Raw genomic sequence first — 19,453 nt, 5'->3', positions numbered from 1 at the left:
ATGTGTATGATTAGATAATTCCAGGCAGTCTAAGTCATAGTCAGTTGTACATTGTGAGACAATTGGAATGAGTAGATTGCAGCACGAACTACAATAGGGATTTCAACACTAATTGCTGTTTAGTGTGCAGGACATTTTGTTTTTAATCTCATATCGTATTTTAACTCATTTTCCTTTCCGGTTTGGATTTATTGTATTTTTGAATGTGGGGAAGTCTTTTTGTGCAGTTTACTTATGTTCTGCTTAAATATTTTTCTTTCTATGGAGATCTTAATATGGAAGGATATAGACAAACATAAAATCAGAATTTTAACATGAAGAATGGTGTTATTAAGATATTTTTTAGTGTTCACAGAACTTTGAATCATCCTTTAGAGTTCCTAGCACCTGTTTTTTGAAGTTGTGATTCATATTTTCTAAAAGCAGCTGACACTGAGTATTTTAATAATGTGTAATTATCTTAGTAATTTATGATAATTATCTCTGTCATGACCATCTATTTGAATGCCTAAAGGAATATAGTGACAAAAGAATTCCAGTCATTTTATTACTTCAGAAGATAAACTTCAGATAATGAGCTTTGAAGCAAAATAAAGTTGGCTTGAATATCAAAGTCAATTATATTGGACATTAGAAGTCTCGAGTATATTAACCACATCCAGTGCTATGAAGTGCACTGAAATTACAAGTAAGGGTAACTTAGAGATTTCCAGCAACTTAAACTGAAATAGTTTAAAATCCATGCGGTTGCCCAAAGATAGACTAGTAGGCCTTGAGACCTGAGTAAAGATTCTCTTCAATCTCTACAAATAAATGTCATGACTGATTGAAACATCTATTTCTCGTGGTTAGTAGGTGTATATCTGTTCCATTCTACTACATGTTGCTCTTACAGTATTTCTGTACTACGTTCTGTACATCTTATGAACCCTGTGTATATTGTCTGTTTGACCAACGAAGGCGTTTCACTTGCAAGATGAAGTGTAAATCTTATGAGCCACTAGGCCATACAGAAATTGTTTGCACAGTTACCAAGAGAATACATACTTGTGTTTAAACATTAGTAAATCTCTTATGTAACTAGGAAAACTTATCGTACAAGTGTGAACTGAAACTGCGTTCAGTTTTATGTACCCTTGTACCTGAGCTAGTTTGGAAATGTACTGTGCTCATAAAATGTGAGAATAAGCAGTCAAGATCCTCCTAAAAGAGACAGAAGTGAACATTGCTCTGGTGGTGACTAAAGTAAAGTTTACTTGCAGGTTCCCAGAAAGAATTTTGAAAATGGTCGTATTGATTGAAAAATAGTAGGATATGCTACGTGGATATCAGGTTTAGCTAACTGTAGATTACAGTACGTTATTGAGTAATGTTATATAAGGTGTTATTTTGCTTTTTGGTGGTGGTGGTGGTTTTGTTTGTTTTGTTTTTTTTTAAGCTGAAACTTGTGTAACTTATTTCATTTTATCTAATGAGCTCATCCAGTCATTGTCACCAATGTCGTGCTCATTAGTAAATACAGCAGAGCTTCACACACATTCTTTTCACCTGTGAAAACCTGATCAAGCTGCAGCAAGTGTGCTAATGATGCTCCTTTTCTGTTTCTGGCTTCCTCCTCCTTTGTGGAGGAATTTAAATTCAAGATTACCTTTGAAAGTTGAAGTATGTTTATTTAAATTAAGAGTTAAACCAAGCATGAAGATGAGAAGAGATAGCACTGTGTGTCCAAGGTTAGGTTATTATTACAGTGAGATTGAGCTGTTCTGTGAGCGGCTCCTGGGGTATTTTTGTGTGGTCTTCAAGGTCTGTAGGGTTATGCCAAAACTTGGCATTTTAGCTGGCGCTTCAAGGTGGGAATGACACAAGAATCAATTTATTTTCTTTCAAAACTGGAAAGTCTGCTGTATCCGTTTGTTAGTTTCACACAGTGCCTTTGGAAAGGCTTCAGAAATACAGGAGACGTTGGTATTTCGAGTTACTACAGACTGGGACAATGCAAAATAGACATATAACACTGGATAATGAAACATGCTGCTTTAGACTTGTGCTTAGGGCTGGTTTTTAGGGAGGAGTTTGTTGTTGGGCTTATTTAACAAAGACTGAGGCAAAAACTGCATTTAAATACAATATTCACCAATACTTTGGGTGGGTTTTATCCTTATCCTTTGGTTTTTTTTATCCAAAATAACTGCTGTAAATGATTAGGAAAACCTAATCTTTTTCAACAATATAATTTTTCTTCTGAAAATTACTTCTGATCAAATAATCTCAATAGTAATGGAAAGATGTGTATACTGTATAAGATATGCGTTAGAAATAAGAACTAGAGAAGAAATGCAAAATTAGTATGACAGACATGAATGCTGGGCTGTCTCTTGATTGCTACTACTCTATAATACAGTATTTAACTAATTGTTAATTTCTTAAACTATTCTGCTACAACTCAGAAGATATTCTTGTTTCGTTGATATCCTATTTCCAGCTACATTCTCACTGCTTGTGCTTGACTTGCTGCCTTTAAAGTTTAAGATTTGTACTGCCAGCTCTGCAGCATGAATATGTACCTAGCCTCTTTTGTTTTATTTTTGGATGCGAGATATTAATGGTAGTGAAGTTCTTCAGTGAGGAAGATTCATTAACTACTCCTGTGCTCTAAATGTTGCCAGTGTTTGTTGCGAAGTTAGATGTTTTAGTTGTCCCAGCTTTCTTATGCTGTTTTCTTCCTAGTCATTAAGGAGGTTAGAAATAATGGGTACAATTCTCATTCACAGCATTTAAAACATTTATCTTGAATAATGTCCAAATAAATACGAATAAATATGTACAAAAAATATAAAAAGTCCAAATTAAAAAATGATATTTTTGTGTGTTAGTTATATAGCAAACAAAATTTATGTAGCCATACTTTAATCACTCAATATGACAAATAAGCAAATTATTGAAGTCATTTCCACATACAACAGGTACCACATCAGAAGCACTGTTCGTTCTTTAAATGTTTGAAGTGAATAGGAAATACTTTAAAGACTATATGGTTAGGAGCCACTTGAAGAACTTTCAATGGAGGTGCTTTATTTAGGTTCTCCTTTCTGGTATCTGCCTTTGAAGCTGGTGATTTTTTTGTCTCTTAACTGTGAATTTAATCTTCAACATACTAAGCACTTCCAGGTAAAAATTTATGTGGTCCAGCCTTGTAATTTGTTTTCCCTGTTGCTATATATCTGTTTTCTTCCATTTGCTGGTACTAGTTTTTACCTGGTTACACAGTAAGCAGTTCTAGAGCTATGCCAGCTGATGGGATTGTGTGTTTCAGAGGAGGGAGGAAAGAAAGGAAGTGGTTTTAGACTGTTCAGCATCCTTTAATTGAGCCTCACAAGCTTTATCACTTGAGGTGGAAAAAATAAAAAAGCTTTACTATAAAGCAGTAGTTGTGTAGAGCAATGTAAAATGGCTCTAGAAAAATATATTAATTGAAAACTGTTAATTGTCTTAAGGAATTAGAAGTTTACAATAACATAAAGTTTGGTTTAAGATTTATACTTGAGATGTACATAGGCTGCTCTTGCAAGTACACTGCGGTATTACTGAACTCTAATTAACCAAGATTATCAGTCACCAACTGAAGATAAATGTTTGTGATTTAAGTAGAATCAAGCATGTTATATTCTCCTCTGCTTCACAGCATAACTTAAAATGAGACTGTCTTTATGCCTTTGTAACTAACCAAGAGCAAGACGAGTTGATATCTTAAAATTCTTTGTCCTCATGAGTTAATGAAAATAGCCTAATATTACTTCAGGCTGAAACTTCTGTGGAAGTGTGATTAGATGATTGGCTTAATTCAAAGTAATGTTTCACCAAGCACATGCATCTTTACCAAGTATCTCCGCAACTTATATCTTCCCTAGTAAAGGTTTCAGTGTTTCTGTAGTTGATAACCTGCAAATTAGAGTTTATCCCATTTTAAGTTCTAAAAGAGCCTGCTGTCTGTGTAGTATTTTATCCTAGTTCATGTAAGCAAAAACTAAAGCAAGTGACTAGTTTCAATTATTCTATTTGAATGATGCAGAAGGAGAACAAACCAGCTTTGTAAGTTGGTGCTGATTTAAGACCTGTCAAATTCACTGCTCGTTAATTTCTCCGGTCACAGGTAATTTACTTTCCACTCTTTGGATGCTGACGTACTGAATTCCTGCTACCTATTATTCTTAATTGTTTGTGCTGCCGTTAAAATCTGGGAGGGGCTTTACTGTGAGGTAGAATAATTTGAGAGGCAGATGGTAAGTAGAGAACTAGAGAAGGTGACAGTTTGGCTTTATCACTTGGAGGTACTTGGGGATGTTTGATATTTTCTTCACTCTTCCTCCCTGTTTATAGCCCTGTTTTCCAGCTCTCAGCTTCCTTACACAATTAGAGACAGACCTACAAAGCTTAACTGTACTTAGATGTATATACTAAAAAATGGTTCCACTTCATAGAAATATAATTTGCATGCTGAGAAAGCATTAATTATGGTATAGGTAAAGCATGACAAAATATTTAGGTTGTGGTCAGTGGTATATTTGGAAATAATTAGGGATACGTTAACTTCTAAGGGTGATCTAGTTTTTATGTAATCAACTAAGGAGAGTTTGTCAAGCAACTGTACAAAATCCAATTAAAATATTAATACTGTGATGTTCAAAACTTTGTAACGGATACGGGGTGATTTGGAAAGCTGACTTTTCTATTACAGTGGGTTTTTTTGTATTACGGTTGTTGCTTGTTGGTTTTTCTTATTACATCTTTATAGCCTGGAAAAGCAGATTGTCTATATTTTTCTCTGGGCTGGAGTATAGCATCTCTTTAACAAGTCACATTTGACATATTTGTTTGCAGTTGTGACTTGCAGTGCTAATCTTTAAAGCAGCAATTCTGATTTCTCTCTGGCTGCTTACCATCAGCTGTTCACTGTTCTTACTACTCAGCCCATATGAGGAATATGTGAGGAAAGGCTGCAAGGTCAAAATCATATAATGTGAACATAGGAATTTCTCCTGGATCAGAGAATGGAAAGTCAATCTGCTTGTTATTATACACTGTGTCAGAATTCTAGAGGCAAATATATGTTGCTTTTTTAAACATGCAAAAGGTTATCATTCTACTGAAGTTACTGGAAATGAATGTGCCAGAAGAACATTCCTAAAGATCTGTAGTTTACTCAGATTTGCCTAATTCTGAAGGCCTGGAACTTAGTAGCCATTCTGTTGGACAACTTCCCTCTGTTGTTGTTTTTACCTGTTAATATAAATTAATGTATTACATGTGGACTCCAGAGGCTTAGTCTTTCTGACAGTGCAGGAGTTGAAAAAGAGTTGAAAAACTATTAGTTTGTACAGTGGGTTTGAGGTGGTGGATCTATAGAAAACATAATCTTCCCCAGAGGGGCTGGGAAAATTACTAAGTATTTGTTCTTCTAAGTATCTTATTTAACATGAGAAATAAAATCTGAAACTTCCTCTCTGCTATGGGTCAATATGAAAATACATGAGCAAAGATGACCTTCAAACAAAGAACCCAAATTAGATGATTGCAATAGCTAAGGATTTTTTAAATTCTCCATTCTATCTTGGTCTAACTTTTCACCTTTAAAAAGAATAAATAATTCCCAGCTGATCATCTCTTGCATGCAGAGTTTCTGAGCTCACAAATACAAGTGGACTTTTTCTGTTCTCTTTGGCAGATGGTGATGGACGAAGTGAACATTTATTACCAGTATGTGAAGATGTAAACTGTCAAAAAAGTGCCATCTACTTAACTAAGCTAGGAATGGATCAGGTATTGTTACTTTGAAATTGTCAAGGCGAAGGACTATGCTGTGTTTCGAGTTAATAAGAAATAAGAGAAGCACATTTTCTCTTCTGAGTAGTCAAACTTCTTCACCTGCAAAGATACTGCGTAAAAGATTTTTATGTATGTATTTTTTATTTATGAAATTATGGTTTTGGCAGAAAAACTTGCATACCTAGAAAACTATATAATGGATAATTCACAATGGAAAATACCCAAGAAAATTACAGAGACTTCTGGTGAGTCTTTTGCTTGAGTACAGAACAGTGCAACCTAAGCACCAAAGCTGCTCTAGCGATAGATAAAAAAAAATAGATGAAAGTATTCCATTAAGGTTTGGAAATAGAGCTAAATTCAAATAAGTGTCTTCATGTCAGTTTAAATTAGAGAGTTATTTCTGTTGTAAAAAAATAATTTAAAAAAAAATCATCTAATTGAACCAGCCCACACCTCCTAACCCACAGTTCTACAGCATCTTTCATAGTTTGTAACAAAGCACATTTCTAAATGGTATCTGAGGATTGCTTTCACTGAGTATCTTCAAGGTTGGGTTTCTAATAAACTAATTCAACTTTGTTTGGGCAAGATTTTTCTTGTTTTGAATGACATAGTCATAAAACTAATTCAGCATATTTTGTTACTATGTATTAATTTATTTTAAAGTTCTGGTTCTATCCTTCCTTATCACTGCTTGTTTATTGTGACATTTAATGAAAGAAAATGAAAAGCAGTTAAAACAGTTCCATGATAGCATATGATGTAATAAGTAGAAACATGTAGCAATTGAAAATAGATGTCTGTAGAATTTGTGGTTCTGAGCAGTTATGCCGTGGAGAGGCATGCAGTGGCACGTGAGGCTTTGGAGTTGTTGCTCTGTTAAGATTTTGTTTTGATAGATGTCTCTTAGTCTGCAGCGTATTTACTTCTTGTGCTCTTTTTGGCACAGCTGGATGGTTATTAGAAAGCCAAGCAGATCTAAGAGAATGATTTCAAAGATGAACTTATTTCATATAGGTTTTACATAACATAATGATTTAATCTTTTAAACTGAGAAATTTTCTCTTGGATGATGTGGCCAAAGGACAGGCCAAGTTACATTTGAGTGACAGGCAGAGATTGAGATGTACTAACAGTTTGAAAGAAGCAACCAGAAGAATTGCTACCAGACCTTAAGTACAATCCCATACACTGTATCATATCATGGTTGGTGTTTGGCCATCACAGGCTTTTTTACCTTCATCTGCAATAGCTACAGACTAATATAGTTGCTGATCTAGTTTTCTTTACCTATTAATTTATATGTTTGCATTTCATTGTAGACTTTACAGTTGTGAAATGGCTTTTTTATGAATCCTGAAGTAAAAAACATGCAAATTTAATATAATCTTAAAAAATTCATTTTGAATTTTGTTTCTTTAAAATAGTGTTACCATATGTGGGATCATATAGAAAGTACACGATTACATACAAATATATTTTAATGCAATGGCTTTGTTGGTCGTTCCATGCAAAGTAAAAACTATATTTTATTTAGTGTTTCTGATTCCAATCTGTTTTTCAAAGTTATAGTACTTCTCAACATCATTGATCTTTTTCATGAGAGTGAAATGATAAGAAGTCACCCCTTGAAAATTTTCTCAGTCTTTTTTCAAATTTATATAATTTTCTTAGATTTTTCAAACCAGCAGCTAACAGTAACTAAATAGGCACACATATTTTGGAAAGCAAAGGTAGAATATGACAAAGTATGTATAATCTCAAGAGTTTCCTGCAGTGGTGTTATGGATCTTCTTAACATTTGAAACGCTGTGACTCATGCAGGCAAAAATGCATTATATGCATGTCTTGTTGATGTGTTCCAGGCTTCCAAGCTGTCTGTGATAACTAGAAAGAGTTCAGCTTAATGAACGTTCTAAGTAATTCTTGGGGCTTTTCTAAAGTGTGTAGCTGTGTGGAATCTCAAGAGACCAGTCCAAGTGAGCAGACAATTGCCACATGGCTGGAATGTTGCTGTGTGCAGGATTGCATAGTGAGGGAGTTTCTCCACAGCAGGAAACAATGCTGTCAGGGATCTCACTCTGGTTCCTGAAATAGCTAAGTTAGGGCTTGGGTGAGAGACATTTAAGATGCTCTTAAGTGCTATTGACATTGCTGGTAGTGATCCTTTAGGATGCCACACTTCCGTTCTTTTGAAGACATTATCAGTTAATTGACCTAGAAAATTCTGGCTTTAAAAATGCACTGAATTTTTCTGTAGAATTGAAATGTTAACTCTTGTACTTCAGTTTCTTACCCATTTGTGAAATTACTTCGATTTTAATTAAGTTAAATTCCTATTTAGCACCTGTGTAGCCCTTTGTGGTAAGTGCAGATAGATTCTGTTTCTTACGAAGGAGAAATTATACTTTGCATTTCCTTTGTACTTTCACAAATTTGATGACAGTACAGTCCTAGTTTTGTGGGCTTTTTATGCATGTGTTCTGGAATAACCAAGTACATTGAAAAGATTTCATATTACATTGTACATTTGGCGTCAGAGTTAGGAAATAATCTTTATTGTCTCTTGAAAATTTGCAAACTGCTTCAGAGTCCTGACTCAGCACAGAATTGTCAGTTGTTGTAAATAGAGATAGGTATTCTTCATAAATGAAATGGATTTTCTTACCTATCTGTTCTTTTCTAACTTTTTCACAGTGGATTCCAGTCTTGCAAGACTTCAGAAATAAAGACACGCTTTGGGGCTTTGTAAAAAATCAAACTGATAAAACTACATCAGAAGTTTCATTTCCAATGACTCTTCATATTGGAGATTACAACATGGATGGCTACCCAGATGCCCTTGCTATACTAAAGAACACATCTGGAAGGTAATGACCATTATATAGATGTTAGATCTTCAGTCATACAGATTATTAATTTTAGTGCATCTTGTTCATTTTATGAAGTGAACAACATGTCTGATCTCAGCCCATGGCAGTACGAAGTGCTATTTTAGGCTTTCCTCCCTGGTCGCAGGCTCTCCTTGTCCTTTCCCATCTTCTGTAAAAGAACACTTGCAATGTTAGCTAGTAACATCAGTCTGCTGAGAGTTCAGGGAAACCCATTCCACGTCATATCCCAGTTTATGTCCTCTGAATGGAGATTGCTGAAATATGTGATTGTGTGCTTTGCTCCTTCTGAGATCCTGATGTTTTAGATGCACCAGTTTGGTTACTGGTCACTTTATATTATCCAATTTCAATCGGAATAGAATCATAGAATCATGTTGTTTTTCTCCTTTGAAAAATTGTTAAGTCACTTGTATAATGGCATTTTCTTTTCTCATGGTGTGCTGTGATGCACAATTGGCAAGGTGGTATATGTAATATTTATTAAAGATACTTGTGTGCAAAGAATCTTTGCCATTCACTTCAGGTAAAGTTTTGATGTTTACAGTGTTTTAGCCTATATATTAAAGGCAAGCTACAAGTACTAGTTTCATTTCAGCTTAATTTTTCTTTTGTATTGAATTTTTCTTGCCTGCATTTTTGTATTGAATTCTTCTTGCCTGCATTTTTTTCTGTTTTTTGTATCAATCTATATCTAACTTTTTTTATGAAGTAAGCTTAGTTTTTTTCCCCCTCTTCTGGGTGCCTCCAGAACAGTTCTTTCACATTTAAACTTCACTACTGAAATGTACCACGATAAAATCGCTTTTTCCCTGATGAATACATGGTTATTGGATTCCTTGCTGTGTGAATGTCATGTACATTTCTTTTCTTGATTTCATCTTGCTTTCAGGATGTTTAATGAGGCTACTTTCATTACCTTTCCCTGTTGCTGATAGTTTACTTTGCTCCTCCTTATTTGTTTGGATGTTCTGTATAGTTTTTGTCCTCAGTAGGAAATGGCAGTACTTCTCAGCATTGCTGCAGTTTCAATTGATCTGTTCAAATCTCTTAAAGTTTTTTGAGCCATTTTGCCAATTGATCCCTTTTCATGGAAGGCCAAGCAACTTGTTGTTCAAAGATGAAATGTTCTGGTTTTTTAAAACGTTTTCTCGTGTTGCATATGCTTAAGTGATCAGAAGGTAATGGATGCCCCACTGAGAGTAGCTGGGATTTATCTAGTACTTAGTAGATCATCATCGCTCGTGATTTAGCTGAGGCAATAAAATTATCTTGAGCTCATGTAGGATGTGTGTAGAAATCAATTAGGCTTTTTCTTTTTTTTATATTAGAGAGGGATATTTGTATTAGCAGGAGGAGTCTATGTTTGTTTCAAAGCACAGTAGAGGAATTTTTTTATTATTATTTTCTGGGGAGGAAAGAGAAGAAGCTGCCATGGCAGAGTGTATGAGGATGAGGACCATTTCTGATTCAGTTTTTCAAACATCAGTTTATTAATGTATGCTGTCAAAATCTCATACATCTCTGCAATCACTGAAATTAGTCAAAACCTACTAGGTCACAGCCAGAAAATGTGTGCCATCAGTGGAATATATACTGCAGTGTTTTAAGTCTTAGAGGGAAGGAAAATAAAAGCTTCTAATGTTCCCTATTAACTTTGTCAGTGTACTTGTTCTCCTACTTTGCTTCATTGTTTGCCTTCCAGCCCTTTGTCTTGCTGCAGTCTGGTGTTGCGGCAGGTGTAGTGATCCAAGCTGGGAGACTGCTGTACATCGCGGAGTTAGTGATCCGCATAACTGTTGACCTGAGTTACAAGCATGCCTGTGCTGTTCTGCACATATCACTTGGCTGCAGGACAAACTTAGCAGCTAACAGAGAAGCCTGTGGGCAGCTCCCACTTGGCACCTGGTGATGGTCCCACTGGCGTGTCCTTGTCTTTACCTTGAAGTGATGTGTGTTTTGTGAACATCGTTTCAGTTGACAGTGGAAATGATGAATAGAATTGTTTACTTTTCAGAAAAATCTAAAGGAGCTCTGGAGACCATAATGCCAATGAACCTCACTACTGATAGGATATGCACAGTATGCTGTGCCCTGTCCTTCATTCTGTCTAGTACTGCACAATTTGTGTTTTCCAGCACCTGAAGAGCTCTAAGATGATCCATGCTAGTCACTTTTTCTCTCTCATGTCACCTCCTCTAAAAGGTATTTTAATCAATACCATATGAAGTCTTAAAATCTTTCTCATTGGGATCTATGATGAATACTTGCACTAGTACATTACTGGGAAAAATCAAGTCTGTCACGGTCGTATTTATTATCTAGCTGTGTATGTTTTATGAGAGTTGGGTGCAGGTTCATAGTTTCAATTAATTCTAGACGTGAAAATAACAGAATCTCACTTTAGTGCTTAGAAGAGTAGATAGACAGAATTTAGATTCTTAAGTCAGTATTAATTCAGATCCTCCAGTGGTTGCATAAACATGAGTGACTCACTGACATTTTTGTGTTTGAGCTCCTTGCATACTGACACATGCCTAAAACTGAAGAGCTGTGTGCTTATATTCTTCCTACACAGTGTTGTGATTCAGACACAGAGCAGTGAGCAACAGAGCTCTGCCACTACTTCTGAGCTTTAAGATAACTAGTATAGCTGTTGTTCTGTTTGGGTTTTTTTCAGTTGTTGTTGTGAATGTTGTTTTTCAAATGTGTCAGAGAAGCTGGTGATTCTGTTACTGCCCAGAATCTACATAGACAAAGTTAAACCACTCAGACTGTGAATGTTGTTTTTTTTCCTCCATAGCCTCTCTTAGTTGTGATTTTGCATCTTCTTTTCAGCATCACCGAAATAATATTAAAAAGTCTACACTAGCAAATTTTTACTTAAGGCCCATAAATCTTGGTTTAGGGTCCGTATTGAGTATGTATCATGATGGTTAGGATATTTCAAAAGGACTTCAAGAAGAGTTCAGAAGTTCAGAAGTGGAGGGAAGATTAAGTTACCTTTTAATGTTATTGGGCATCTCTCTTCTCTGCCAGGATTATGCTTAGGGCAGGCTAATAATACGTAAATGTTTACATAGTTCATAAGTAATTACTCCTACAAAAGCCCAGGGTGTTGCCTGTCTGACTGCAGTGAATTACTGTGCTACACTTGTCTTTATTTTCTTTGCTTCTGAAATTTCTTATTCAGTTGGGTGTGCCTTAGAAGTTATTTCGAAACTTGACTTCAAAGTTGAATGGCACATTGTTATGCATAAGGACTGAGAGGACTGGCAGGTGATTTGACAGGCTGCACAAAGTAAGGTTCAGAGAGATGAGGAAGTCTGGAAAAAAAAGTAACTAAGGAATAAACTGTATGTTAACACTGTATATTCCCAATATTAATATGAAAGTAACGAAAAGATGTTCTATACCAGTTATCAAATATCACTTTCACAGTACCATGAAGTCACTGTTTCTGAGAAACGCAAGCAAATGCTTCCTTTTAAAATGTGTAACTGGGTTATAGAGTAGAGAGAGTTAAACGTGTGGGAACTAAATTAGAAGCTCGTCTTAAATCAGAGCAAGTTAAAATGGAAGCCTTATTTAATTGATTTTAAACACTTCCGAATCAAGCTGTTTATTTCTTTCTCTGAAGCCTTTCATGCTACATCTACAAATCTAATTTCTGTGATTGATTACTGTGATCAAATGATAAAGCATTTTTGTCAACTCTTGACCTCAATCTGTGCTGTAGTTTAGAAAGCCTAGCTTCTAGATGCTAACTGAAGGAAATTAAAAGAGGCAAAAACCATTGTATTCATCTGAAAATATACTGATACATGATGATGGAAGAATATCATTAAAATAATTGTTATACTTCTGGAAAGTACTTTCAGAACAATTCTTTTAAATGCCTACAAAACAGTGAAATAAAGACATCTATTGTAGTTAGGAATAACTTTGGCTTGCTGGCTGTCCTGGTGAGCAAGTTCAGAAAATGATAACTTCAAATATTCATAGAGCTGCCATAAGACCACAGTGTTTCATCTCCTGCTGTATCCTGTATTTCCAATAAAGGCATGTAATGTTCTTTTGACTTGAGTGAAAACCTCCTCAATAGAATTCCAGTCTGTAGATTTCTCTTTAGGCTACATACGTGAATATTTCTTCCTTCTAGTTATGGCTATACTGGGGTGTGTATAGAATAACAGGTATTTTTATCTGTAGTTCCTGGTTTGTCTCTATTTGCTGTCTTATCTAAATTTATTAATTTTTTCACTTCTTGGTTTTAAATTCGTAGTGTTGAAAAAGGATTGCATATAAACCTATAAATGCTTATCTTTCATTCTGCCACATAATTAGATGAAACATTTTTTAATCATTTGTTTCCAACTTGTTTTAATTAGATACTAATAATTGGCATCTTGAATTGCAAACATGTAATCCAAGGAATCATTTTTTTAGTGAGGCTTTCATTCAGAGGGAATGCTTTCACTGGTAAATACTGTATTCCCCAGTATGCCATTACTTTATCACAGGCTTCGGTGATAAACAGTAGTAAAATTGGAGATATGGAGATAGTAAGAAACTGAGTACGGACAGTTGAAAGAACAGTTTTGAGTGTAATACACTTGTATGAAATTATCCAGGCACAGTTTAAAATCAATGTGTGCGTATATATGTGTGTGTGTGCGTATATATATATATATATATATATATATATATATATATATATATTCCACAGATATATATTCAATATATGTATATTAGTTCTTTGCACGTGTCTACTTGTAAGAACTCTAATTAGACTAGATCACCTTTGCCTAAATCATGGTTAGTTTCATCGCCTGTCAGAGGCAAAGCCAGGTAAACAACTTGTTTAAGGCATAGTATTTATGAGCCAACCTACAGTTACGCATTGTCTTAAAAATAGTTTTTTTGTTTGTCTTTGTGTTTGTTTCTGATGTGGAAGGGTGAAGGAAATTGGCATTTCCCTTTTAAATGATGCTTTGATTTATATCTTCCCTTATTCTCCCAATGCATTTGGTATTATTTTGATGTTTTCAAAGTCTTTGAATGCACATTACCAAGGAAAGGAGAATAAAAAGCTTCCTACAGTGAATAACCTTGTCTATCCATTCAAAAGGCTTATCATTTAGACTACAACAATATTCTGTATATAAGTGTAATGCCATGTTTTCATCTTTGTTTTTGAAATAACGTGATAATTTCTAGCTGTTTGAAAAATGAGAATGGAAAGAAAGCATCTTTTTAAAAGTTTATGCAATTCTTTTTAAAAGAGTATGTCGAAGTGATGAGAGAGAAATTGAAAGAATTTGCTTAGCTCGAGTTGTCACCTTTTATAGTTGGATAATTTCACATGATACTGATATAATGCATGACATTAAATGCTCACATTCATTTTAAGTTGCAGTTATGAGTTCTCAGGTTCAGGTAATACACTGTCCTAAACATTGTAGATAGTCTAATTTGATTTATGACTGAGCATTAATTCTATGTGCTTGCACTTTTAACAGTGAAATTACAAAAAGGTTTTTTCATATTAAGGTCCAGTCAAATTCAGGCATAGGGCAGAAAAACAGAGACCTTTCTTTTGTTTTTCACAGAAGTTCAAGAAACATGATTGTATTGTTTTGGGGAAAGTATTTTAATATCCCATTTTATTTTTTATGCATTTTTGATGCCAGTGCAAGTTTTGAAATACTGATGCTGTGCAAAGAAACTTACTTACTTCAGCATCAGAAGTATTTTTTCACAAGGTAAAGGTTTTGTCCTCCTCTAACTCTGAAATTGAGGGAATTCACAGAAATGTGAATATTGTGAGTTTTGATTCTTCTTATTAGCAAATATTCCATGGAAATAAAGAAAACCAGAAACTTTTGTAAGGAGAAATGCTGAAGTTGCTTCTGCTTTTGACTGCATCCTGGTAGCCTTGGATGCTGTTAAATATGGAAAAACACCTTCTCATCACCCTCTGTGATGGCGTTACGTTCAAGGTCATAATGAAGAAATGCTTTTGATTATTGCCCTTGGCTCTAACATGCATAGCTAGCCTTGCAGAATGCTGGCTATTTCGTCTCCTGGCTCCCTTCAGAGAAAGAGGAGGAAACTTCATCTGTTCCCAGTGATGGATCCCTGTGGGCTTCCAGGGTAGTAACTGCGACTTGCCAAGCAATCAGATACACAGCTGGTCAAGTCCTGAAGGTTTTCACAGTCCTAGTGAGGGTGGTGGTCTTATGGTATCATGGACTGGGTATACACTGTTAGCCATCAGAGTACGTGTGAGGCCTGTGTCACTCATTGGTGTTTCCCAGTGAACAGTTAATGTATATTAGATGACTTCTTCAAAAATGAGATTCTTTGCTATACTACACCTAGCAACATGATCTGTTTGTATCAATATTCTAGCCCTTCTTGTCCTAAAATAACAAAAAAGCACCAATTTGTTTTAGGGAGTACATAAGCTGAAAGACCACGGTGAGGGATTACGGAAAGCAGCAGATAGGTACACTTGTACTTGAGTCGGAATAAAGTAAGAAGAACAAAGTTATTCCTGCTGTTTTGAACCTATTTATTTAACATATTCATTAGTTTAAATCAGGCATGACATGAGTTTTGTGACTGTAAGGCTAGAATAAATGCTTATTAATTTTTAAATGTCTGCTAGCTTCTTGAGTGATTTTTTAAATTGAATATATATTTCAGTTGGTTTCAAAATTACAAAGATATTGTAATTTATTATTTTATAGGAATTAAATTGTTATTTATACATAATGTCTTACAGCAATCAACAAGCATTTTTACTAGAAAATGTCCCATGCAATAATGCAAGCTGCAAGAGTGCACGTCGTATGTTTAAAGTTTTTTGGGAGCTCTCTGACCTAAATCAAATCAAAGACGCAGTCGTAGCAACCTTCTTTGATATCTACGAAGATGTAAGTTCAACTCTTTACTGCAGCAAAGTGTCACTCCTGTGCTGCTGTATATGTTTTGTGTTATTCTTACACTGCCTTGTACAAACATTGGCTTTACAGCACGTGGCAGGCAGTGCTTTCAGACTGGGATGTTTCTGCATGCTGTTGAAATGCTCTCTGGAAGATGGGCAGGTAGCAGCAGCCCATTCACAGACTAAAAGTTTGCCAGCCTTCCATTTGCTGTTTGAACTGCCCTCTTCAGTGCCATGGAAGACACAAACCTCGTGTATTATCCTTGTTATGTGTGGATGGAGGGTCTAATATTGCCATAGATTAATATAATACTAAATATATTATAACTGGTAGAGGAAAAGTAAATTTTGCTGCACGCTTTTTTCCTTTTCCTTTGTGTCTCTAAGGGAATTTGTTTACTGAATTTAGATGCTATGTAAAGTAAATCAGTGTTCTCATTCCTAACTCAAATTTTTTTTTTCCTCTCTAGGGAATCTTGGATATCATTGTAGTAAGCAAGGGCCACTCCAGTGAAGACTTTGCTATCCATACATTAAAAAACAACTTTGAAGCAGATGCATATTTTGTTAAAGTTATTGGTAAGTTATTACCATAAAATCAGGTCAAAATCAGATCTTGAGGGGAATGTGAATATTTGATCCTCTGTACATGATAACATTATGGTAATGCAGTGTGCATGGCAGTACTAGAAAAAAAAATACGGCATGGAAAATGTTAGGGCCTGTAGAAAGAGATTGCAGAATCTATACTTGGATAATTCATTTTTGTTTGGTTTCAAAGGTTGGGGTTTTTTCCTAATTTTAAGTTAGCATACTTGATTTCCGAGCAATTCTGTCCACTATTCTCCGTACTTCTGTTCTAATATCACTTCACCAGTTTTTAATAACAGTTTTGACCACGATGTCCTTCAAGTAAATAAGTGTTCATTATCTCTGGGTGTGTGCTTTTACTTAGAAAGCAGGTCATATCTCACTTGTTAACTAGAGGCGGGCTAAATCCTTCCTTTCATTTTGAAGCTTTGGTTCTTCACTTCTGCATCTTAGCAAAATCCTAAAGACAGATACTAGATCTTTAAAAGATCTTCTGGCTTTCAGAGGAAAACTAATTATGAAATGTCAAAAATTATGATCTGCAGGGAAACTGAGTTATTCATTCTAAAAGTGAAATGTGAAGAAATTCATGTCTTCAATCCATGGTAATATATAACCATAGGGGAACAAGTGTGTGGCTTTCTGTTGTCCATGCCTTCTGTGATGGATATGACAGAAATTAACAAACTTACAACAAGAGTAAATAGTAAGAGTAATTTCCTAAACAGCAACTTTTGAAGTACTAATATAAATTCCTGGAGAAGCTGCAGAGTTTCCATCATTGGAGACTTATACAACTAGATTGAACAAACTATGTAGTATATCTGTTTTTGAGGGAAAGGGCTGGACTTGGCTGACCTCAAGGGCTCCCTTTTGTGAATCTTCTATATAGTACTTTCACTTATCTCCAATTGTAACATAGCGCTGTCACTGTAAAAGCAACATAATTCTACACATATCTATTCTTCAGCATAGACTTTAATGTCTCATGATATTTAAAGTTTAGAGGAAGATCAGCCTATTAGTCACTGACTAATAAAAATGTAATTATACTTATAGGTATGTGTGCCATAACAATTCAGAAGAGATCCATAAGACATTAAAGCCGCATTGGCTTGAAGGAATGGGCTTTGTCTGTCCACCATGACTGTTTTTTTATCTTGGCTATTTTCAGAATTTAGGCAAGAAACAAGAAACAAATATATTTATTTTCATTTGTGCCTTGAGTGGTTGTGCTATTTTCTTTCCAACAAGGACTTCTGTCCTAATTTACTGGAGTTTCTCTTCCCATATCCTTTGGAAATGATGCAGAATCTAGGCCAAAATGAACTAGTTTCATTTCAGTGATCTTCTGCATGGAGCATATTTCATGTTCTGCATGATCTATTCTGAGAGTATGTTTCCATGTCTCAGTCAGTTTCATGTTTTCAGCCTAAATTTATGTATTACATGGCATGAAATACATCTTAACAGAACAATTTAGGATGACAGATAGCATGGCAAGGATGTGTGAATTAATTAAAGCATTGGTTTAAAAGGCTGTTGTTACGCTATGATATTTGTAATTGAGAGTAATTAGGTTTTCAAATTGCCCTACCATGTTTTTCCAGACTGCAGAGGTGTTGAGCTTTGAGCTCATTGCTTGGCTGCCCTCCTTCATTTCTGAGGAGGGATAAAAGGTAAAGCTGTAAGTGAACTCAGAGAAAACCAAACAGGAAGAACAGGAAGTTCGCTGTGGAGAAATTGTTTGCCTTTGTGTTATTTAAATATACGTAATGATTCTGAACATGCATTCTGCATGCTGTAAGATGAACAGAATTGCATCTACTGGGGGCTGATTCATGTGTTAGTTACTCTGTAGTTTGGCCTTTATTTTCATCATATTAGACTACAATGATTTGTCATGCTGATGGAAGATGTACTCTTTTTAAATAATACTGAGTATGGATAGTTTAATAATCACAAGCATGAAGAAAACTTTCTAGAAAAATGCTTATTTCACAAAGCTACATTAGACAGACAATTGTGTGATATTTTGAATGGGTAAAAGAATAATTTTCAGCATCGGTATTACATATATCTTAAAATTGTTTTGCTTTGATTTTTAGCACTGTACTTGGTATGCTCATGTTTTTGTAGAAACCCCAGAAAATGGAAATTAGAGTAGCTTAAAAACATTTCTGCTGTGTCACAGGAGGGAGTATTTATAGTAAAACAGGCTTTATACCCATTGGTGTATCACTAAATGCACTGTGTTCATTTATTTGGTATGTGGACAATGAAAGTAGTCAAATGAACTTGGTCAGGTTATTTGTTCCCACAGTGAAATTGAACAGCAAATTGCCATGTGCTGTTTTGCATCAAAATAGGAAGAGATGGCTCCACTTGAACATGCATTTTTGTCCAACATACAACATAATTTGTAGGTTGTTGTCCATTATTAGATACAGGCACCATCTTCAAGTTGTACTTTGCCATACCGTCACCTTAATTGTCCAGACTTTCTTTTTGACTGTATGGATACAGATTTTTCTCTGTTTGGATGTTTAAAGATGTTAAGTCACAAACTAAAAATTTTAACTTTGAAATAATTTCCATTCAGATTTTTACAGAAAATACAAATAGTCCTTATTATACTAGTTTGGGATGATTTTTGATCAGACACACCGCTTAGTGCCTCGCTGTCACTGCACATTTGGTACCCGAGATTTTGTGCATCTAATATTTAATGTGACAGGATGTTCTAGGTTACAGAACAGATGGCTTTCATTGTCCCTTAGTTGATTATAAATGTTCAACATTTCTATAGTCAGCTGATTTTTCAAGCTGACAAGTAATTCAACAACTGTCATATGCTTTAGGTATTAAGAAGCATTATGCACATCTGCTTATAATACTCCTGAATAACACAGAATAAACAGGTAATGGGACTTGATTTGAATCAAGTTTAAAGCCTGTATTTGGGGAAAAGCCTTTACTTTGCTCTTTTCCAGTTAAAAAAAAAAAAGTAAAGCTGAATTTCTGACAAGTATATTTTAAATGGTTAGAAGTGTAATGAGTAAAATGTACAGTCCACTATGTTGTAACATTTTTTAATTTGGATTTTTTTCAACTGACAAATGTGTCTTTAGGAAGCAAGCTAACCAGTGAGGTATGAGAAAACAGTGATTAGCTGATTAATTTCTGCAAAGTA

General features: G+C 35.0%; 1 protein-coding gene across 2 annotated transcripts in view; it reads left to right on the top strand.

The window, feature by feature from the left end:
- ITFG1 (integrin alpha FG-GAP repeat containing 1) overlaps positions 1-19,453 on the top strand; it is a 69,418-nt gene that overhangs the window by 30,871 nt on the left and 19,094 nt on the right. For both annotated transcript variants that reach the window (XM_048958756.1, XM_048958757.1), the window contains exons 9-12: positions 5,723-5,817; positions 8,524-8,696; positions 15,508-15,658; positions 16,140-16,248. In XM_048958756.1, the coding sequence (XP_048814713.1) occupies positions 5,723-5,817; positions 8,524-8,696; positions 15,508-15,658; positions 16,140-16,248 (528 nt within the window). The remainder of the gene's footprint in view (positions 1-5,722; positions 5,818-8,523; positions 8,697-15,507; positions 15,659-16,139; positions 16,249-19,453) is intronic.

Source organism: Lagopus muta, chromosome 12 (genome assembly GCF_023343835.1).
Source record: "Lagopus muta isolate bLagMut1 chromosome 12, bLagMut1 primary, whole genome shotgun sequence".
In the NCBI taxonomy this organism is placed as follows: Eukaryota; Metazoa; Chordata; class Aves; order Galliformes; family Phasianidae; genus Lagopus; species Lagopus muta.
Note: the sequence above shows the minus strand (reverse complement) of the source record. Positions and strands in the feature narration are given on the sequence as shown.